Source organism: Tursiops truncatus, chromosome 6 (genome assembly GCF_011762595.2).
Source record: "Tursiops truncatus isolate mTurTru1 chromosome 6, mTurTru1.mat.Y, whole genome shotgun sequence".
Lineage (NCBI taxonomy): Eukaryota > Metazoa > Chordata > Mammalia > Artiodactyla > Delphinidae > Tursiops > Tursiops truncatus.
In genome coordinates, this window is record NC_047039.1 from 2,939,167 (window position 1) to 2,963,168 (window position 24,002).

The following is a 24,002-nucleotide window of genomic DNA, read 5'->3' on the forward strand; positions in this document are numbered from 1 at the left end:
AACCATAGTAATGGAGAATAGACAGTGGCTTTCAGGGTATTAGGGGTGAGGGGACAGCATGACTATGTTGAGAGAGAGCACGAGAGAGTTTTGGGGTGATGGAATGGTTCTGTATCCTGACTGTGGTGGTGGGTACGTGAATTTATACTTGTGTTAAAATTCATAGAACTGGAGAAGAAAAATAAAGTTAATGTTATTGTATGATGATTTACATAATAAAAGGAAAATTTAAAAATAAGGTACCAATGTGACCGCTAGGAAATGATGTCCAGAAGGCAGCTAGACAGGATGGAAGTTAGGAGGGTAGTCTGCATAACTGACAGAGATTTTGAGGTCACCAGTCCCTTGTAGAATAGTAAGTGAGATCACCCCAGGGTATTAACTTACAGTGAAAAATAACCAAGGACAGAATCCCAGGAAATATCAGCCTTAGAAACTACGGAAGAAGAGAATCCTATAGAAGATATTAAGAAATAATAATCAGAAAACTAAGGGATAAACAAAGAGAATTTGGTGTCACGGAAGGCAAGGAAGAAATTTTGAAGAAGTAACTCATGAGATCAAATGTCACAGAAAGGTCAAGTAAGATAAAGATTTAAAATACTCGATTATATTTGGCAGGATGGACATCGGTGACTTCTGTTTCAACAGGATTATGAATAGCGGGTAAGCAACGACAGAGAACAGAGCTTCATTCATTTGAGGTGTCTGGCCATGAAGAGGAGGAAGGAGCCGAGAACGTGAGAAACATGAATATATTTATGGGCTATGCCAGGAAAGACGGGAAGTTCAGAAAAGAGAGGAAGCAAGTGATAGAGTAAGGAGGCCCCTTGAGGAAACAGACAGCATGGCCCAGAAAATAAGGCCATGAAAGCGTGGGCTCTCAAGTCAGACTGCAGGGATTTAAACAGGATGTAATCTATCGTTTGGTTGCTGTAAAGCTCAAGCTATCGCTTTAGCTTCTCCACCTCTGCCTCAGTGAGATGTAACATGGGAAGACGACAGAACCTGCCTCAGAGCACTGCTGTGACAAGTGAGTGAGTACAGGTATAGAGCTTAGAACTAAGCCTGACACATCAGCACCCAGTAAACGACCAATGTGAACAATTACCAGCATTATAATCATCAAACAGGATGGAACAGGAAGATTACTTTTGAACAGAGGAAGTTATATCCTTCTCTGAGACTGGAGAAAACAAGGATAGATTGGGCACAATTATGCATAAGTTTATAAGTATGGAGGCAGAAAATGTGACGAAATGTGGGATTTTTAAGCCCAATTTTCTTGGTGATGTAATGATTATCTTCACAGAAAGGGAAGAAGGATGAAACCATGGAGGAAAGTCCCCACTGTGGGCAACAGGAGAGGCTGCTGACCACGGAGATTCAGAGGACAGCCAAGAAGGACTGAAGCTCTGCTGAAACCAGAGGCCATAAACCCATCTGACACTAGTCATCACAGCTTTAACTTTCTCCAGCAGTGTTCAGAAGTCTGAGAGAAAAAACAGTCACCGACTGAGTTACAGGTAATAAAGAGGGATATGCCCACTCAGAAAGAAGGGCTCTGTGGCAGCATGGGGAGCATATAATTGAGGGAAATTAATGATCGGCTACTCCCATGAGCTTTAAAAGCATCTCTTTTAGAAACTACAAAAATGCCCATCAACTGAGGACTGAACAAACAAACTGTGGTACATCCATACGATGGAATATGACTCAGGAATAAAAAAGAACTACTGATACACACCAGCCTCAAAACTCTATATACTGTATAATAATTTTACATGAAATTCTAGAAGAAACAAGACCACAGTGACAGAAAGCAGACCGGTGGTTGCCTACAGCTGGTAGAAGATTGACTGTCATGGGGCACAAGGAAACTTCTTCCTCCAGTTTTACTGAGACACGACTGACTTACAACACCGTTAGTTTAAGGTGTACAACATAATGACTTGATACACGCATATACTGAGAAAGGATCACTACGGTAGGTCTGGTTATCATCCATCATCTCACATACCGACAGTTTTTTCTCTGGTGGCAAGAGAAGCAACCTTTTAAGAAATGATGGAATGGTGCTGTCCTGTGGTTGTGGCAGTGGTTACATGACTACATACACCTGTCAACACTCATCCAGATACACTCCCAACACTGGTGAATTTCACTGTATTTAAACTTCATGTTAATACAGGTGACTTCTTACAAGGCTCTGTGTGGACGCCTGGGCTGCGTGCTCCACCACCAAGCACGGGCTCGAGACAGCTCCGCCCCCTCGCCTTGTCTATATCCCCAGACGCGGCCTCTAAGTCACAGGCAAAGGGACTGTGACGGGCAGAACCTGGAGAAGACCCCCAAGGCTTCCTGATACCCACACCCACTCCCCAGGTGTGCAAGTCTGATGGGTTGTACCCCCGGGATTAGGTCACGATAAATGGGATGAGGGACGTTAAACCAGTGAGCTGACCATTAAATGCAGTTTTCCTGGCTGGTTGTAGAAGCAGCAGGTGGGGGGTTGATGCACAGGGAGTTCTTTGACGCTGAGATGAAGGGGCCACATGGTCCCAGTCAAAGCTCTCAGACAGCGAGGCCTGAGTTCCACAGCAGCAGGGAGGGAAGTCCTACCAGCACCCTGAGGGGTCGGTGAAGGTGGCTGAGCCTCCAGCTGAGGACACAGCTGTTGACACATCCACCTCAGCCTCAGGAGACCAGGAGCAGAGAACTGTTCCAACGTGCCAGAGTCCTGGCCCGGAGAAACTGTAGGTCATAAATTTGTGTTGCTTTAAGCCACTACATTATGGTAATTTGTGTTATACAGCATGGAAAAGAAGAGGCCTATTTTAAACAACCCCTCTACCTCATCATAAGAAAGTTCCAATTTAGAACTTAAAATTGTATGAACTTAAAATCTTAAAATCCCCACAGCTAACCTCAGCTTTCACCTCTATTCTTTACCTCACGCTTCCAGAATATATATTCTTGTCTAACACCAGACTCTAAGTTATTCCAGAGAGAAACTATATCTGAGTAAGATTTAATTAAGCCATCTTTAATCAATTAATTAACCTATTACCCCCAAAGTGTTTAACACACTGCCTTGTTGTTGTATTAGTGAATAAAGAAAGTAATATACGATGCATCCACCCAAACATACTGAAAAGTAAAAATTCTTCACTTTTTAGCCACATTTTTCTAAAGTAAAGTTTCACGTATACATATAGTCATCTAGGGAATGAAGAAACTCTATACAGGTTAACAAAACGCATCTTGGAAAGTCATATAAAAATCACCGTCAAAAATGCACTGATTTCTAAAGCACATCTTTTAAAAATGATAAAACAACAAAATGAAAATACTAATATCTGATTGCAGTGAGACCATGGCCTCCCCTTCTTCCAAAATTCTACACTTGAGAAGTTGTTCAGTGAATGCATACCAGCACTCCCAAACAAGTGAAACTCTGGGTAGTCCCAAGAACAGAAGGAGCCCAGAGGTAAGGAAAATACACACGTGGGTTTAAGATGAGAAGCGTCATGAGCACAGCCTGTAGGGAAGAGGCCTCGGCAGCAGGTGTGAGCAACAGGAGGCTGCTCTGCGATGAGCTGGCAGCCGGGGCACGAGGGGAACAGCAGCAATGGCGCTTAAAGAAGAGGTCACCCAGCACACTGTCCATCTCCGTGAGCAGCTCCCTTCAGACACGAGTGATGAGAGAGCCCGGACTGAAAGGCCAGGCCGGTGCTCCAGGTGACCAGTGACACCCAGAAAGGTGGGGTCTCCAATGCCCAGAAAGTAAGCTGCCATGTATTTGCCTGGCCAAACAGCAATGTGTCCCACCCATCCTCTACTGTGATGAAAAACTGAACAGAGGAGAGGTCAGCAACACGTGCCCATCCCGCCAGGGGGCCACCCAAACAGAGGCAACGAAGGGTAAAATAGACACCCCCAAACATGAACACACCAGCAAGAACACTAAATGTATGAGGGATGCCAGTACCATGAAACAGGGAGCAGACTTGCTGAAAAAAAAACTGAAGACACCGAGGTGACACGGCCAAGAGTGCACTAAGAACAAGACCTTATGATAACCTTTATGATAATGATAAAGTATCATTAGAGAAATGAGCACAAGATCACAGAGCTTTCAATGAAAACTAAGAAGATTCATGGACATGAGAATACAAGTTTCTAAACTTAAGAGAAAACATCACTGGATGGGCTGAAGAGCGGAGTAGACAAAACAAAAGAACATGTTACGAGCTGAAATTCGGGCCCAGGAATCCTTCCAAAACAGTAAGAAGGGACAAAGGGATAAAAAAGATGAAATAAAAGTACAGAAAAAAAGACATTTGATGCAGAGGTTCCAATCTATCCATTTAACGGAGTTCTCTTAAGGAGAAAAAGGAGAAGCAGCAATATGTGAAGAAGCGTCAGTTAAGAATGTCCCAGAACCGAAGGTGAGTGCTCAGACTGAAGGCATCTGGTTAGAGTCATGACAGGTCAATTAAAAATACCGAGAACACTCAAGCGGTATTTCAGAACACGGAAGGCAGAAAAACGGTGCCAAAAGCTTTCAGAGAGGAAAAACCCCTTACAGAGGAACGTGAAGGAAAACCATGTCACAAGACTTGAGAGCGACAATGAGACCATGATGAGGCAGCAGCTTCAAGGTGGGGTGGGGAGCAAACTACCAGCCAAGACTTCCACTTGCAGCTGTGGTGGAGTAACAGGGACCAGACCTACCCTCCCACCTTCAGCAACTACAAGTCTGGACAAAGTAGATGAAACAATGATTTTCCAACACTGGCAAACAGGCAGCACAAGACAGTGATCCTTGTGAGAAGGGTAACAAGTGAGGTAAGCTCAGCAACTGCCCAGTCTCCAGGCTGCAGCACAGGGAGAGGGTGTCCTGAGTCAGGGAAACAGCAGCCAGAGCTTGGGAGGCTGAAGAGCAGTACCATTTGCAGGAAGGGATACCAAGGAAGAGAGAGCTGCCCAGAGAGTCCTGGAATCCACAGAGGTTTCCCCTGAGTCTCCTGCTGAGGGACGGTTACCATGACATCACCAATCCCTCAGGCTCACTGAGGGCTGGGAACACATCACACTTCCAACAGCCAGACTAGAAAGGCCTCCAAATCAACAGAGCATTGGAGTACCACCAATCCATCATCAGAGCGTCAAGAGTACTGCCTCGCTTTTCCGGTAAGCAGCCTGAGGTGACCTCTAAAAATGGTTCGCTATTCACTTGACCCAGAAAACCCCACAAAATCATGCAAGTCGAGAGGTTCAAATCTTCGTGTTCACTTTAAGAACACTTGTGAAACGGCCCAGGCCATTAAGGGTATGCATATCCGAAAAGCCACCAAGTATCTGAAGGACGTCACTTTAAAGAAGCAGTGTGTGCCATCCCGTCGTTACAATGGTGGAGTTGGTAGGTGTGCCCAGGCCAAACAGTGGGGCTGCACGCAGGGTCGGTGGCCCAAAAAGAGTGCTGAATTTTTACTGCACATGCTCAAAAATGCAGAGAGTAATGCTGAACTTAAGGGCTTAGATGTAGATTCTCTGGTCATTGAGCATATCCAGGCGAACAAAGCCCCAAAGACGCGGCGCAGGACTTACAGAGCTCATGGTTGGATCAACCTATACATGAGCTCTCCCTGCCACACTAAGATGATCCTCACTGAAAAAAACCAGATTGTTCCTAAAGCAGAAGAGGAGGTTGCCCAGAAGAAAAAGATATCCCCGAAGAAATTGAAAAAACAAAAACTTATGGCCCCGGAATAAATGCTGCAAAAAGTAAATGCAAGTAAAAGTAAAAAACAACAAAAAAAAGAGTACTGCCTGAGCGGTGGCGCCAAGTGCGTTCTAGACGAAAGGCTGTTCTCCACCTGCCTAGCAAAGCTGAGAATCAACCTTGAAAGACTCAAACTATTTTCAAGTAACATAACTGCATCGCAGAATAAATTTATTCATTTGTATTTAAATACAAAAAATCCAAGATAAAATACACAATGCCAGGCATCCAACCACAAATTACCAGGTAGGTAAAGAAGCAGGAAAAGATTACCCAAATGAAGAGAAAATCAGTCAACAAACAGACTCAGGAATGACACAGATAATAGAATTAGTGACAAGGTCATTAAAAAGGCGACTCTAATCATATTCCATATGTTCAAGAAGGTAGAGAAAAGTGTAAGTATTATAAAGACAGACATGGAAAGTATAAAAATGACCCAAATAAATTTTAAGAGATTAAAAAATACAGTATCTGAAATGAAAAATATACAGTGTCTGGATGGGATTAAGAGCAGAGCAGATTACACAAAGCAGACAAAAAGAGTAATGAACTTGAAGATACAGTAACAGAAGCTACCCAAAACCAAACACAGGAAAAGGACCAAAAAGAAATGAACAGAGCATCAGCAAGCTGACGTATGGCTACTGAGCACCCAGAGGAAAAAGGAGAGGAGAACAGAAAAAGATTTTGAAGAAATAATGGCTGAATTTTTCCAAATTTGATAAAAACAATAAATCCACTGATCCAAGAAGCTCAATGAACCCCCAACAAAATAAAAATGAAGAAAACTACACCAAGATACATCTAAATCAATCCACTTCCAGTGATAAGGAGGAAATGTTAAAAGCCGTCAGAGAGAAAAGACACATTACACGCAGAGGAAAATTTAAGAATGACAGCAGACCTCTGGTCAGAACCAGCGTGCCAGGATGTAAGTGGAGAAACACCTTTAAAGAACTGAAAGAAAAAGAACTCTCAACCTATAAGACTACATCCAGCAAAAATATTTTTCAAAAAAGAAGACAAAATGCTTTTTCAGACATATAAATGCTAAGCAAATTTACCAGCAGACCACCACTACAAATTAACATTTAAGTGTGAAGACAAAATAAGGACCTTCCCAACAAATCTTTGACAGTTTCTCTCCAAAAGGTTACGAGAAGATAGTCTCCATCATGAAGACAAACTGAGGGAGGACAGTAGTATATAAGGAACTGTGCTGAGGAAAGAAATGTGTAAATCTTGGTAAGTCTAATAACTGTTTTTAAAATCTGTAACTAAAATTCCAGATGCTACTAACATGGGAGAAATAGGGCAAGGGAAAACAAAGGAGGTTCTCCTCTGTCTATAGAGAGGATACAAATACAGATTAATTCCAGGTATTAGAAAAACAAGCTCATGGGTGTTACACATACACAGGGTAACCATTAAAAAATTTAACTATTTTTCTGTGATATTATTTCAAAGAAAAAAAATCCTAAATTGGAATAATTATATTAATTAACTCATAAAGATATCACTTATGGACTTACAGTAAATCTAAGTCTAAAGAAAACATACTGCCATACAATTGACCTATTTCCTACGTGAGCATGATGCTTCACGGGTGCCGAGCTGACAGACAATCACCATGTGTTCTGTGGACAGAAGGTGAAAAGGCATTTGTGCACCTCTGCAAGTCAAAACTATTAACTACTGAAACGATGATCTAAAACTATTAATATTTTCTTAGGTACATGACTTAATTCAGCTAACTGGAATAATTAGAGGCTTTAAAATACTTTTGTTCCTAATTTACTTTTGAGTAAATGCACAGTTACATGTATATTTACCCAAATGTTTATTTTCCATTTTTCTTCTACAATTCTTTGCTACTTAAAAGTATTTAAAACCAGAAGCATAATGGAAGAAAAAAGTAATGTAAGAACTTATTTATTTAATATAAATATCTGGGTTGCTATACCTACTTCAACTCTTTTAAAAGGAAGGATACAGCTACGAACTTACTCTCAATTAACCAAGGAACAACAGAATTTCACGCTTAGCATAAAAGAAATAGCTGAAGAGAAGTTAAATGCTCTGCAAATGTTCAGAGGAAATGTTTATAAAGGATTACGACTCTTGGCGTTTATACCTACCTTGTTCCAGACCTTCACTTTGAATACTAACATGTTCAAAAATCTCAAAAACAAAATCCTACCATATGCCCCTCAGCCCGAGCCTTGTTCTGCCTCGCTTCCCGTCTTCGCTGTAGAAACTCTTCTACCTGCTTTGCTCTTTCCACAGCCAGCTGCCCCTTCTGCCTGAGGAATTTGGACAAATAGCAAAGTTAGAAATTCTGAACATTAAATATTTCAAAAAGTTTAAATTTACACTTATTCTACATATTTTCTTTAGAGATATTTGCAAAATATGAAGGCTGATATGAAGTAAAATCTTCCTCTGTAATGAAGAAATTGCTACACATATATTAGAATCTACCACTTAAATTGGAGACATTATTATTTTAAATAGAGGTAAAATTTCCACTGCTATGTTCATTTAATCTATTCTACTTATAGACACATAAAATGATTTTAGACTATACCTACAGAAAAATCTCAATAGTTTCCAAGTAGGTAAGCTTATTTCAGAACTCTGCATCAAAGATATCAATCAGTATGGAAGTAAGATTAAAGCAGCAGTGTAGCAACTTCAAAGCTCATCAAAAATAAGGAAGAGTTTGTGTGAATTTTCAAAATTGCAGTAAAAAGTAAAATCTGAATTCCTTGAATATCACAACTATTAAAGAGAAAAATGGATAGATTAGGGGAGAAAACTAAAAGCACACTTATTTGTTTCCATCTTTTCCAGTTAAGTTTCTGTATCCTCCTGTAACAACTATGAGAGAATGTAAACATGTTGGCCTTAGACGACAACTAAAAAATATCAATGACATTTTGAACATCTAATATATATTGTGTGGGACTTCCCTAACCAGTGGAGCAGTGGTTAAGAATCCGCCTGCCAATGCAGTGGACACAGGTTTGATCTCTGGTCTGGGAAGATCCCCCATGCCATGGAGCAACTAAGCCCACGCGCCACAACTACTGAGCCTGCGCTCTAGAGCCCGTGAGCCATAACTACTGAGCCCACGTGTCACAACTACTAAAGCCCACGTGCCTAGAGCCCTGTGCTCCGCAACAAGAGAAGCCACTGCAATGAGAAGCCTACACACCACAACGAAGAGTAGCCCCTGCTCACCGCAACTAGAGAAAGCCCACGCAGCAACAAAGACCCAATGCAGCCAAAAATAAATAAATAAATTCATAATATATATTGTGTCTGTTACCGTGTACTAGGAAAGATACAAAAATAAACAAAACCCACCCCCCGTAAACAGAGAACTCATTGCATAGTATCAACTGCAGTAATTTTGTGAGTAAGGAAGAAAGATGAGAAAGTTATTGACTGCACTTCTCAGATATTGGCTACGAAGGCACACAAAATTCCTACAGCCTCTGTGACGGACCATAACTAAGTTATGTTCAGAAAAAGATATGAAATAATGCCTTCTCTCTTCCAGTAGATTTAAACACTTCTGATTTTCATACCCCAAACAGTCATTTCTTTTACATGTTTTGTTAAAAATTACAGTTGACCCTTGAACAACACAGGTTTGAACTGTGTGGGTCCACTTAATGCGGATATTTTTCAACAGTAAATACTACAGCACTACGTGTTCATGGTTGGTTGAATCCATGGATGCAGAGGAACCTCAGATATGGAGGGCTGACTATAAGTATATGCAGATTGACCCCCATATTGTTCAAGGGTCAACTGTACTGAGACATGTAAGAATCTTAAATATGAAATTAAATGGTAGAAATTGAAAATCTGATTTACCATAAAGCTATGGAAGACAGTGGCCTAAGATTCATTTAACTTTCATAGTGCTTAAAAGATATTCTTGTGAAACTCCATCATTGGAATTTTCTAGGATTAGATAATCTCTATAGCTGGTTCAGAGCCTTTCCAGTGTATTAATTTTGTAACCTGTAGCTTTACCAAATTCTTTGATGAGCTCTAGTAGTTTTTTGGTACCGTCTTTAGGATTTTCTATGGACAGTATCATGTCATCTGTAAACAGTGACAGTTTTAGTTCTCTTCTTCCAATTTGGATTCCTTTCGTTTCTTTTTCTTCTCTGGTTGCTGAGGCTAGGAAAATCTCCTTCATATACTGGGTTGGCCAAAACGTTCATTTTTCTGTATGTTACAGAAAAACCTGAACAAACATTTTGACCAGCTCAATATATAGGCAAGGCTGTTATTCTGGTCTGCTATAGCCCCATTTATATAAGGCTGGGCCTAAAGACGACAGATAAACTTTCAGAGAGTATGACGCTCAGATATGTCATCTGAAACTGTACATCTACTGATAAGGCTCTTTTGAGGAGTCCTGGACGCTTACACCACCATATACAATTAGATAAAATCTCTGCTTTGTATCCTGACTGCACTGACTTCCTTTTCTAACCTTTATAAAAGTAAAACTTCTACGAAGTTTTTATGCTTGATTTCCCATTCTAAGATACTGAGTATCTCCAATGTTTGTCAGTCTGGGGCTCCAACTCAGCATATGTTAATTCATATTCACTGATTGATTTGATTCACTAAATCAAATAATTCAGCTACAAAGAAATATTTTACTAAGAACCTGATCATACACGTAACAGCTTTGATTTAAAGAATGTTCACAGCATTTATGTAAATATAGTACTATCCATTCTATTTATTTATGTAATCTATAAGTTTTGCTTTACTGAATAGTTTTTTCCTAAGCTGGTTTAAATAAGCAAGTATATATAACTGGTTGCTTTCAATCACAAACTTAAAACCTGTAGTGATTTTTGCTTACCATTATTTCTTTTATCTTCTCATTTATTAAACAAATACTTATCGAGTGTCAACTATTTACCAATATTACATCTGTCTTTAAAGATATAAGATGTATAAAACAGAATTCCAGGAATGCAAGGTTGGTGCAACATATAAAAATCAATCAGAGTAATATACCTTATTAAAAGAATAAAGGACAAAACTAGTTTAATTGATTCTATGATTCATTATAATATTTAAAAACCTATACTGTTTTCATTTTTCACATGCATTTCTGTTTACTACTTAATACATACCAAAAAGAAGAACCCATTCTCATATTCTTATTCCCCTTTCAGTAGTAAAACTGTACTGAGTTGTGAGCACAAACTATATACATGTGCAAGGCTCATAGGGATAGAGGAAATAGTCAATTAACTTAGTAGTCATTTAATAGTCATTCTCTTCATTAAATGTTATTAAGAATTTATATGTGGGACTTCCCCAGTGGCTCAGTCGTTGAGAATCTGCCTGCCAATGCAGGGGACACGGGTTCAATCCGTGGTCCGGAAGATCCCACATGCTGTGGAGCAACTCAGCCCATGCACCACAACTACTGAGCCTGTGCTCTAGAGCCCGTGAGCCACAACTACTGAGCCTGAGTGCCACAACTACTGAAGCCCATGCACCTAGAGCCTGTGCTCCGCAACAAGAGAATCCACTGCAATGAGAAGCCCGTGCAATGCAATGAAGAGTAGCCCCCGCTCGCCACAACTACAGAAAGCCCGCATACAGCAACAAAGACCCAACAACTACAGAAAGCCCGCATACAGCAACAAAGACCCAACAACTACAGAAAGCCCACATACAGCAACAAAGACCCAACACAGCCAAAAATAAATAAATAAAAGAATTTATATGTGTATACTCTTTTATAAACAAATTAAATAGACCATATCTTTTGAGTTCCAAACTTATGCCACTTAAAATTAGTAGAACATTAATCTAGATTAATAGTAAAGGAATGATTAATATAAATACTATATAAGCCACAAATATACAGTAAGAAATTAGGAATCTGGAAAGTGAAATACAGAGACATTAAAATGGGTAAAAAAGAAATAATGAGACAAACTCTTTTTCATCCTGACAAGAGAAAAAAGGAAATTATTTTCTTTTTTTTATACAAATGCATGAATAAATGGAAAGATCTGGGTAAGATACCTCATATCCATGGCTCAAAACTTTTACTAAGGGAAATTAAAAATTTTGAAAGATGACTAAAAATGGATTTGTTTAAGAGGTGAAAACATAAAAATGGCAGCAATCTAGGTAGCAGAAATAATCCGAGAAATGAAAAATGAGTCAATATGGTTTAAGGTAGAAGAGTTGGGGTGGTACAGGGTTAATGAAATGAAAAAAGGATGTCGTGGGTGTATTCACTAAGCTTCCTCCTCTGTTTAAGCAGCATAATGTCTACCTGAGGGAACGGAATTGTTGTCAGCTTTACTCAAATTAAGCAATACAGAGGAAAAGACTTGGAAAAGTAAAAGCTCAATAAAATACAAATGATTAGAGGCACGCAATGGTTTCATAAGATGGTCTCACGTGATTGAGGTTCTAACGTTAAAAGCTAACTGAATATAAGCTCACCCGCTGTAACAAACGTACCACTCTGGTGGGGGACACTGACAACGGGTACAGGGACAGCATGTGGGAAATCTCTGTACCGCCTCCCTCAGTTTTGTGGTGAAGCTAAACTGCTGCAAAAAGTTAGTCTTCAAAAAAAAATGCTAATTGAGGTGTATTATCAAGACATGGATATAAAAAGCAAAGTCGGAGCCAGAGTTACCGATAAAAAGGGAAGAAGAAAAATAACACCATGAAAAAGGAAGAAGCAAATATGGGTTATCTAAAATATGAGGAAAAGATAACCTGAAGCACTCTTAGATGACTATAGATTTCAGTTTGCTGATTCAGTTTGAATCAGGGAAATGAACTGATTACATATGACAATAACAAACAAATTATAAAAACAAGAAGTTATGACAGTGTGGAGAAAATGCTCTATAATGCCAACGGTACTAAAAAGTTCAACAAAAGAATAGGGAAGCAGCTGCATAGCGCAGGGAGATCAGCTCAGTGCTTTGTGACCAGCTAGAGGGGTGGGATGGGGAGGGGGGAGGGAGACAAAAGAGGGAGGAGATATGGGGATATATGCATATGTATAGCTGATTCACTTTGTTTTACAGCAGAAACTAACACAACATTGTAAAGCAATTATACTCCAATAAAGATGTTAAAATTTTTTAAAAAATGATAATATTCAAATTGGAGGAGACCCTGAATATTAACTAATCCAACTTCTTGCTGAATAAAGTATTCTCATATTCCTATCTAAATATCCCTGACACATGGTCATTCAAACCCCTAGTGTAATACTTTCAGTTTGAGAGCACTGATTAAATCCCACAACAGCCCATCCACTAAACACACCTCATAATGGATGGAAATCTGCCTCTTTACTTCTAATCACAGTACTTCTACAATGTGGAAATACAAAGAAATCTAATTCCTCTTCTACAAGACAAGCCATCCAATTCTTCTGAACTTGCTCCTTTAAGCATGCTTTCTTTAAAGGTAGCGAAATTTTCCCAGCTTCTCTAATTTTCCTCATAAAATGTTTCAAGCCTTAGTAAAGTCAATATGGAACAAAAGTTAAGTGAGTGAACTTTGGCACCAAACTGTCCAACTTCAACTCCCGGTTTTACTAATAAACAGTTATGTGGCCTTCAAGAAATTAGTTATTTATACAGTCATTTATCATATATCAATTTCTTAATCTATAAAACTAGGAACAATAATATGTGCCTTGTAGCACTGGTGATGACTAGATGAGCTAATAATAATCAACTCTCATTATTCCTGGTACTTATGTTGTATAAAGTCACCGTGAATATGAATTAGCACATACTGAATGATTACCCCGAGGAGAATTACAGAGTTAGGCTCCTGACAGCCTCTTGCTACAACATTTTCGCCAATGGATTAATATACAACCTTGTTATATGTGTGTTTCTGTTTAAAGACACCTTATTACACGGTCCATTCATTAACACTGAACTCTCGGCCAACAACACTGTATCTCACACTTGAATGAAGCTTCTCTGATACAAATATTTCCTCCATAAGGGAACATCACAGCCTTCTTGCACTTACGAACACCAGACAGCACTTCAGCACAAGGCGTGAGGGCCATTTTAAGCAATGAAATCACCAGCAAAATGCCCCAAAATGCAGAAAATGCAGCTGAGCAGACTATGAAAGTACATTTGTTCATGAGCGCTGAAACAGGAAAGCAGAGCTGGCCTTGCTCCCGCTCAGCTGGGACTTGCGCACTGGGCAACTCAAAGTCCCTGGAGCTCTGCACATGCCCAGGAATGATCGTGAAGGGACTTGGAGTACTGATGTGCGTCTACACATAAATTTTAGCAAGCAGGCAAATCCACAAGCACACAATCCACAGGTAGCGGGAACTGGCGAGGCATGTAAATCCCTGCGCGGTGGTCTTGGTACAGAGTACGCAACCCAGCAGCAGCTCCTATGTTTATGTCACTATCATCATCCTCATCATCACCATCTTCATGGGCACATGCTTTGTCAATATTCTGTTGTGTGACCAGTAGTGAATATAGTGAAAACTTCATTTCCTCCATTACTTTAATTTAAAATTTTATATTTTTCAAAAACTTCTTTAGCTCCTAAGAGTAACTGGTACTAGTCAGGGGGTAATAAAATGGGCACAATCATATACTGTTAGACTGAGCACAAATTTGCACAGCTTTTGTAGAAAGAAAATTAGTAGTATTTAGTTAAATAAATTTAATTTCATAAATTCAATAAATTTAGTAATATTTCTTTCTAGAGCCTTCATAAAGAACATAACAGAGCAACTCCTTTAATCCAGGAATTACCCTTCTAAGATTGTATTTTACAGAAATAATGAGAAATAAAAAATATGTTCAAAACACAAAGTGTTCAAAAAAGTGAAAAATTACAATGTATTATATTAGAGGATTTGCTATATAAACTATAGTTAACAGCACTGGAATCGAATACAGACATCAAAAGTCCCATGAAAACAATTTTTTGCATGGGAAAATTTTTATGGTAAAAATGTTAAATAAAAACAGATACCAAAAAAAAAAAAAAAGAAACCCCAGCAGATAAAACTTTGTGCATGATTTGATCTCCTCTAACTATAGAAAAAGAAATATGAACAAAAGATGCAAAAATAGACCACAGTCTTCATAGTGACTGCCTTGCAGGATGAGCAGTGATTTCTTCTCCTGTTTCTAACACCTACTGATACCTTCCAATATTTCTAAAGCTAATCTATATCACCTTGGTAAGCAGAAAAACAAGACCAAAAAGCCACTTTCGATTTTCCTTCAGGTTTTCTTTTTCCTTGAGCGAAAGGGAGAGAAAAAAGAGGTCTGAACATTTGGCTGAGAATCCTAAGTGAAAGGGGGACGACAGGATGGCCGGCTGCCACTATTTTAAAATCAGGAAATATGTGAGCTTTCTTGACTTCAGCAAAGGAAATAGCATTAAAATGGAACTTGAGGATTAAAGGAAGTAAAATAAATAAATGCCTTTGAATAAAGCAAAACACTGGCATGCAAAGATGACACTTAATGAACATTGTGGTACATGATTCTTTTTGAATTACGGTTTTCTCAGGGTATATGCCCAGTACTGGGATTGCTGGGTCATATGGTAGGTCTATTTTTAGTTTTTTAAGGAACCTCCCTACTGTTCTCCATAGCGGCTGTATCAATTTACATTCCCACCAACAGTGCAAGAGGGTTCCCTTTTCTCCACACTCTCTCCAGCATTTGTTGTTTGTAGATTTTTTGATGATGGCCATTCTGACTGGTGTGAGGTGATACCGCATTGTAGTTTTGATTTGCATTTCTCTAATGATTAGTGATGTTGAGCATCCTTTCATGTGTTTGTTGGCAATCTGTATGTCTTCTTTGGAGGAATGTCTATTTAGGTCTTGTGCCCATTTTTGGATTGGGTTGTTTGCTTTTTTGATATTGAGCTGCATGAGCTGCTTGTATATTTTGGAGATTAATTCTTTGTCAGTTGTTTCGTTTGCAAATATTTTCTCCCATTCTGAGGGTTGTCTTTTTGTCTTGTTTATGGTTTCCTTTGCTGTGCAAAAGGTTTTAAGTTTCATTAGGTCCCATTTATTTATTTTTGTCTTTATATCCATTTCTCTAGGAAGTGGGTCAAAAAGAGAAAAACAAATACCGTATGCTCACACATATACATGGAATCTTTAAAAGAAAATGGTTCTGAAGAACCTACAGGCAGGACGGGAATAAAGATGCAGACGTAGAGAATGGACTGGAGGATACAGGGAGGGGGAAGAGTAAGCTGGGATGAATTGAGAGAGTGGCATGGGCATATACACACTACCAAATGTAAAATAGACAGCTAGTGGGAAGCAGCCACATAGCACATCAGCTCGGTGCTTTGTGACCACCTAGAGGGGTGGGATAAGGAGGGTGGGAGGGAGACGCAAGAGGGAGGGGATATGGGGATATATGTATACCTATAGCTGACTCACTTTGTTATACAGCAGCAACTAACATAACAATGTAAAGCAATTATACTCCAATAAAGATGTTAAAATAAATAAATAAAAATTTTTTTAAAAATGTGTACCAAATATTAAAAGATAGTCTGTCTTAGAATAATTTCATATCACACCAGATTGCAAACAAATGAGTCCTTGTACCAAGGTGCATTGGTAATTCCTGGATATGAATGACATTAAAATGAAAGTACTGATTGAGAAGGCAGACCCACTGAATTCTCCAGGCTGGATATACAGCTTGCTTCATTGTTAATGGCACTTGTGTGTTCACACAGTTGGAGAAACAGACTTCTGTTCGTTTGTTGCTTTCAGTATGGAATACTTCATACCAATAAATTTTAAAATGTTAAAAAAAAGACAACACTTTAAGTGTGACAGAGTAGGAAAAGTTATTGATCTATGACAGTGGAAAAGGATTACAATACATATGTAAATATGAGACAGTGGGTATTAGTAAGTATGAAGTTAGGAGCATATCACACACACAATAGTTGAATTCTTCTCTTACCAATGATTACTAGTTATAAAAGGTAAGGGCATTTTTATTCTTATAGCAATATATAATTATACTAGTTTGAAAGCTTTTTATTATTTTTCTTTTTCATTCACAAGGAGTTTGCAGGAGAAGCAAATCCTTCAAATATGTTTAAACTGGCTGATTTATCAACGTGTTTTAACTTGCTTCTTTCCCTAATTTAACCTACTGGAGTGTATACCTTAGCAGGATCTGAAAATAAAATAAATAAATTTGACTTCTTAATATTGAACTGTAAAACGAACATATTGAAAGAAGAAAGAGCTGTAAAGTTGCCCTCACGAGACAAAATGGCTTGCTGACCAAGGCAGAGTTGTGTGAAACCTGGTTATACTAACGTTACACGTAAAAGCCCTAAGATGAGGACAGCGGTAGAGGCACAGTGGTGGTGATGGCGACAGTGATGGGGGTGCCCGAGCAGCTCCCTGAGGAGCCATCCAAGCAGCAACCCAGGGGGCTCTCCGGCTCACAGCTCAAGCCTCACGAGGAGACCTACGGCGGGATGTGAGAGCAGCCCAGACCACAGCTAGCTGAGGCTCGGAAGAGCATGGTGATCAGCCTGGGTACGTCCCCTAACCGGTGGTCACTCATCACTGAGTTTTCAACAGTTGTCAACAACATAAAGAAACGACTAATACAATTTTCACAAATCCAAATTTATTTAATCCCAAAGGATAATCTGCATGCTAAGATTGTGTCACCCTACTTTTTTCATATTAAAATGTTCATTCTTTTACCAAAGGATGGAATTAGGGCTGAGAAATTTTTTTTTTAAATGAGCTTACTTGGCAAATTAAAAGTTGGAATCCTCAATCAGGTCTCCAATTTTATTTTATTTTTCATTTTATAGACCTAGTAAGTACCTGTCAACCTAAACCAACGCCAGAATAGTAAGTAGGAATTAACCAGGCAAAAATTTGGGCAGAGGGAGCAGCAGGTACACAGAAACAAGGATGAGGAAAAACATGTCTTTTAAGTCTGCACTCCCAGAACGCTGGAAAGAAAGAGCAGAAGATAAGGCCAAGGACGTACACAGGCCTCCAAGAGACCCTGCAGGCCACTTAGGGGCTGCAATTTGATCCAAGAGGCAATGAAAGGTCATTAGTTCAACTTTTTAGTGTATGCTATTTACAAACCTTTTCCAAGGGTATATTTATTTGGTCAGATAACTTTTCAGACTCAAAACTACATCAAATTCCCATTAAGTTTTCTCTAAATCAAGTTAGTTGTAGCTATGGTCTACTGAGATTATTTTGTTTCCTGATCAATCATACAACATATCTACTATTTCTTCCCACTTTATGTCTTCTGGAAATATGACTATATCCTTTGAATGTTTTTTCTATGTCCTCTTTAAAAATGGAGATTAGTTACAGGAGGACGCGCTTCTAAAACAATTTTAATTTGGACATCAAAATATTAACCAGCATCCTCTGAATATAATTCTTTAACCAATGACTAATCCACCTAACAATTTTTATTTATATTTCTTTACCATGTCTACACTGAGACACCCTGGCAACGGTATCCTGCTGAAGTTTATATACCCTACTAGGTATCTAAGTAATTTTTTCACAATGCCTCTAAGGCCAAAAGAAATACCTAGCGGTCCCATTCATTAAACAGTTAGGTCAAAACTGCTTAACAGTATGGTCTACACTTTGTCCAACAGATGTAGTTACGTTTCCCTCACAACTGTAAAATATCCAAGGCACTGTGAGGCTCCAACTTGCCTCAGCACACAGGTTGAGAACTATAGCTCTAGCCTACAACCCTAAAAAGAAATAAAGGCTGTATCTGACAAAATCCATTCTCTGTGAATTTATGCTGCATTGCAGTGATGACTGCTTCCTTTTGTCTTTTCTTTTTTTTTTTTTTTGCGGTACGCGGGCCTCTCACTGTTGTGGTCTCTTTCGTTGCAGAGCACAGGCTCCGGATGTGCAGGCTCAGTGGCCATGGCTCACAGGCCCAGCCGCTCCGTGGCATGCGGGATCTTCCCAGACCGGGGCATGAACCCGTGTCCCCTGCATCGGCAGGCGGACTCTCAACCACTGCATCACCAGGGAAGCCCGACTGCTTCCTTTTAAGATGTTTGCAGGCTCTACTTTTAATCTTGCCTGGGATGAACATGAAAAAAACTACTCTAGTTTTTAGAATCTGCCTTTTGAAAATTATATGATACTTGATGATCTCCAGTTTGCTACCAATTCTTCCATTTTCTACGTCCTCACATAAAACCAAAATAAATTCAATGAATATATATGAAAGCTCATTCAGTATTTGGTATCATGTTTAATCTTTAAAGTACCCAATATTTTAAAATTTTATAAGCAACTAAACCAATAACTGTTCTGCCTGTTCACTAGTAGTATCTCAAGAAGCTGAGAAGTCCTTAAAACTGTGCTCGAGGAGCTGAACTCTACACTCAGACGGAGTTAGTTTAAATCCTACCTCCGCCACTTACTAGTGGCCTGACCATATACAGGTGTTAAATCTCTGCAGGTCCTAATTTCTTCATCTTATTAAAAGCGTGATATCTAATTCAAAGGGATGCTGTGATAATATAACTTGGTACATAATAAGTATGCAATAAATAATATCTATCATCAATAATAACAAGTTCAAAGCAACATAAGAAAAGGTATACTATATGTTTGAGTACTGCTAAGCCCCCCAAAGTCAGCAGAAAGGAAATGATGAACGATCTCACAATCACAAATGGTTGAAAAGCTGAAAATTAAAATATTGAAACTATATCTGATGCTCAAACAAAGACTGAATGGAAGTTGTGTTCTAGTGGAAGAAGTAACTGAGATACACAGTCATTGAAGACAATATGAAACAAGTGTAAATGTATGTGAACATTTCAAGGTTATACAGGAGCCTGATGCAAATGGACCAAACTAGTCCATTACTCATCACTCCAACTGTGAAGAACCAAGAAACCTTATGGAAGATGAACAGCGTGAAGAAGCATAACATAGTTTTCCCTATTTTCTTTATACTATACACATTTATTTTAAGAGATCTGATTAAAATTAAACAAAAAAAGGGGCTTCCCTGGTGGCGCAGTGGTTGAGAGTCCGCCTGCCAAGGCAGGGGACACGGGTTCGTGCCCTGGTCCGGGAGGATCCCACATGCCGCGGAGCGGCTGGGCCCGTGAGCCATGGCCGCTGAGCCTGCGCGTCTGGAGCGTGTGCTCCGCAACGGGAGAGGCCACAACAGTGAGAGGTCCAGGTACCGCAAAAAATAAAAAGCCATACAAATTATATAGTAGAAAGGTCAATAATACCAGAGGATAAAACCCCACACAAAAATCTTCTTTACCATTTCATAAAAAACATGCATATGTGGAAGTCTGTAGCCCTCTTTTCTCAAAAATGGGAAGTATTTACAATTAGCTTAACACTTCAGGCTACTGTACATAATTCGTAATGTTAATTTGTATTCCCCTCAATTATTTACCTCTGCTCAGCTACCTTTTAATAATCTTTTATAATTGGGAGAGCCATAAAGAGTTTTATCACACTCAAAAGTATTCTCTGTAAAATGACAAATTAAATTTTCACAAAATGGTATCTGCTCTTAACTGGAACGTTTTTATGGAAGAAATGGGAAGATCTAAAAAAACACATATGCATACTTTAAAAAAAGGAACGATGCAAGTTAAAACTATTGACTGCAACCATATTAAATTAATTAATGGAAGAAAAGAAAAAACCCAATGAACAGGATCATAGTGAGCCATCAATCAGAGATGAACATGCAGAGAAAGACAAAGAGAAAAGTGGGGTTCTAAGTAATGAGGAAAAGGAAGACCCAAAGGCATGTCTTGGATTTCTGCATAGAATGTAATTCCATTTTAAATATATTCTGATTTATTTAAAGCAAGTGGATAAAGTTATTACAACCATATGTTGCTTCAAAGTTATCACATGTTCCTTTAAATAGTATGTGCAGCCTATAACATATATAAGCTACAAAAATCAGGCTGAAGAGCTACATGTTTTCCACATGTAATCAAGGGCCAAATTTGCACATAAGAAAATGACTGCATCCAGAAGGCAAAAAATATTCTATGTATAATGGAAAAAACACCCAGAAGGTGTAGGTATTAGGCTGTACATGGCCTAAGACAAATTTACAAGCAAGGGTGAATTTATGGATCATCACGGTCCAACCTGTTTATATTGGCTTGTTTAGACACGGCCTTCAATCTTTTCCAAGTTTTTCTAAGAGCATCGGCATCAGGGGAATGGTGATGACCTGCAGCCCCCTTGGGAAATCCTGGATGTACTCCAGGTGGGATTCCTCTGCCAATAAATACGCATGATGACTTCCATTACTTTCTCTAAAGCAAAGCACAAGCAACTTCTGCAGAACATGCCATACCTTTCTGGAAGCCTTCGGCCGTGTCTTTCTCCTTTCCACTTAGCTTCATTATCTTCTGCTCTTTGTTGCTGCATTTGATCAAAAATGGCATGGTAATGTTCATACTGTCCGCGAGAAGAAAAAGATGATGGAGCCACAGCCCCTCCACTGCCAAAAAGGGGAGCCTAGGAATCAAACAAAGAGCTCTCACATGCTTGTCTCACAAGACCCAAAAGGTCTGTAGTACCCTCAAAAGAAAAAAGTAAATTTCAACACTTGACTCTTAGAAAGCAATGACCTAATTTAACATGTTTTCCTACTATATTATAACCATTAACAATCAAAAACTAGTATACTTTGTTACTAACAATAAAGCTTAATTCAATGTAACTAAAATATAAACTATCACTAAATTTATGTAACTATGAAAAAACCTGGTCTTAATGAACAAGTTTTGAAACAAGTTTCTAGTATACATTTTATGTGATCCCATCCTATTAAGTTTAAATATGTATAGCTTATAAATAAAACAGAGCCTGCTTTTGTAACACTCAAAATTATATCTAACGAAAACATATGGCATTTAACATACCCCAAATCCAATTCAACAAGCAATGAGGATATAAACACCACTGAAACATACTCTAGGTGTAAATAAAAGAAACAAAACAACATACCAATCCTTAAGCAGTTGACAAACAAACTGGGAAACAAAGTGTAAAGCTTGAAAAACATTTCATTTCCTGTAGTAAATGAGTGGCCACAGGCACACTGTAAAGTAGTAAATACTGAGCAAATTTACAAAATAGAAAAAAAAAATTATGAGAAATAAAAATTCCAAAAAAAAATCACTGGAGAAAAATATTATTCAACGCAGCCTTGAAAGCAATGTAACAAAGAAAGAGTAAATGATTAAATATGAACCATGGTATTAAAGTAAAACTTAAAGTAAAAATAAGCACTGGAGGTGTATGTTTAGGTGTTGGCAGTACGGGGAAAAAGGATGCAGGAAGACATAAGAAGTTAACTAGAAAGAAGGCAGATAGGAAGTGTTATTTGGTCCTAAAAGGTCATCACAGGTAACTACCCTCAGCTGTGCGAGTTCATAGAATAAACAACAGAAAGCACGCATACATTTTCTAGCAGGAAAGTGCACTAAAACAGTTTCTTAGAAGGTTGGTGGGACTTCCCTGGTGGTGCAGTGGTTAAAAATCCGCCTGCCAATGCAGCGGACAAGGGTTCGAGCCCTGGTCCAGGAAGATCCCATGTGCCACGGAGCAACTAGGCCTGTGCGCCACAACTACTGAGCCTGCGCTCTAGAGCCTGCGAGCCACGACTACCGAGCCCACGTGCCACAACTACTGTAGCCTGTGCGCCTAGAGCCCGTGCTCTGCAACGAGAAGCCATCGCAATGAGAAGCTCATGCACCACAACAAAGAGTAGCCCCCGCTCACCACAACTAGAGAAACCCCGTGTGAAGCAACGAAGACCCAATGCAGCCAAAAATAAACAAATAAAGTTTAAAAAAAAAGGTCAGTAAGTCAAATTACACATGATAAGCAAGAATAAGAGAGAGAACAAAGTAGAGGAACTAATTAGAAGGCTTGCTGCACTGACACCAAGCCAAGAAGCCTGCGAGCAAAGAAAGGCAATCAGAGAAGAAGTCAACGGTGAAGGGAGCTGTGGGTTCTCTGCGGAAATAACAAAGGATGAAGGCAAAGGCATAGGACGCAGCCTCAGAACACACGCACCCAAGCGCATGAAAAACTCACAGAAAACAGAGATGTCAGGATGAGAGTTGAGTAAGTGTAGAATGTTACAGAGGTCAGGGGGCAAGAACTGCACTGCAAAGAGGAAATAGGAACCTCAGAGGCAGAGGCCAGCAGCACCAAAACGAAGACAAAGTGACATGACTCAAGTGGAGGGGCAGCACTCAAACGCAGATGAGAGCAGAAGCCAGAACACTGCCCGGAAAGGGAGAAGAGCTTCCAGGTGACGACATCCTGAGGAAGAAGTCTGGCTAAGGAAAATACGAGAACCAAATAAAAGGCATTTCAGTGTACCCAGTGAGGTAAAACTTGTGTTAACATCTTGACGCAAGAATTGTGTACAGTATTATAAGAAAGCCTGATTTTAAAAAAAGTCAGCTCAAGATAAAAATAGAAAACTGATTCAAGATGCTTGAATAGCAAGAGATGAAAGTTGCTAGAAATAGGGAAGATACTTCAATCGGCAGGAAACTCCATCAAGGTGATTTTCATATACATTTTCAAAATGTGCATCTCAGGGCAAGATTATCAGAACCACAATTCTGGTAAAAGGTGGTCATACCTCCTACGAGCCTGGTTCCTCGAGTTTAGTCTGGTGCTAATATCAACTTAAGGTTGAGTGTTCTAGGTTTCTCTCTAGCAAAATCAAATGTATGTACATATCTCTGAAGATACCTATACTCAAAATAATGCTGAAAACACTGTACTAGAATACTGAAACAACAGGATCTTTTAAACATGACTTTATTCACCAATTATAAGCGCAGGTTGATGTTCTGACACATACAGACACTCTTGGAACCACTACCACAATCGAAACCACATCCATCACCCCAAAAGGTCCCTCATGTTCCTTTGCAGCCAACACCCCCTCCCTCCTTCTAGCAAACACTGATCTGCTCTCTGTCACAGAAATTGGATTTGCCTTTTCTTATCATTTCATACAAATGGATTCATACAACATGTACTCTTGTGCCTGGCTTCTTTCACTCAGTATGCTGTTGATTGACC

At 39.2% G+C, this 24,002-nt stretch overlaps 1 protein-coding gene across 24 annotated transcripts in view; it reads right to left on the reverse strand.

Annotated features, from left to right (window-relative positions):
* Positions 1–24,002, reverse strand: part of NEK1 (NIMA related kinase 1) — a 229,989-nt gene that overhangs the window by 113,049 nt on the left and 92,938 nt on the right. For 23 of the 24 annotated variants that reach the window (XR_012332332.1, XM_033857519.2, XM_073805719.1 and 20 more), the window contains 2 exons: positions 21,244–21,407; positions 7,992–8,094 (listed from right to left, as the gene is read on the reverse strand). Coding sequence is in view for 23 of the 24 variants with exons in the window: in XM_033857519.2 (XP_033713410.1) it covers positions 7,992–8,094; positions 21,244–21,407 (267 nt within the window). In the remaining variant the exon portion in view is untranslated. The remainder of the gene's footprint in view (positions 1–7,991; positions 8,095–21,243; positions 21,408–24,002) is intronic. The other variant, XM_073805731.1, reaches the window with a different exon arrangement.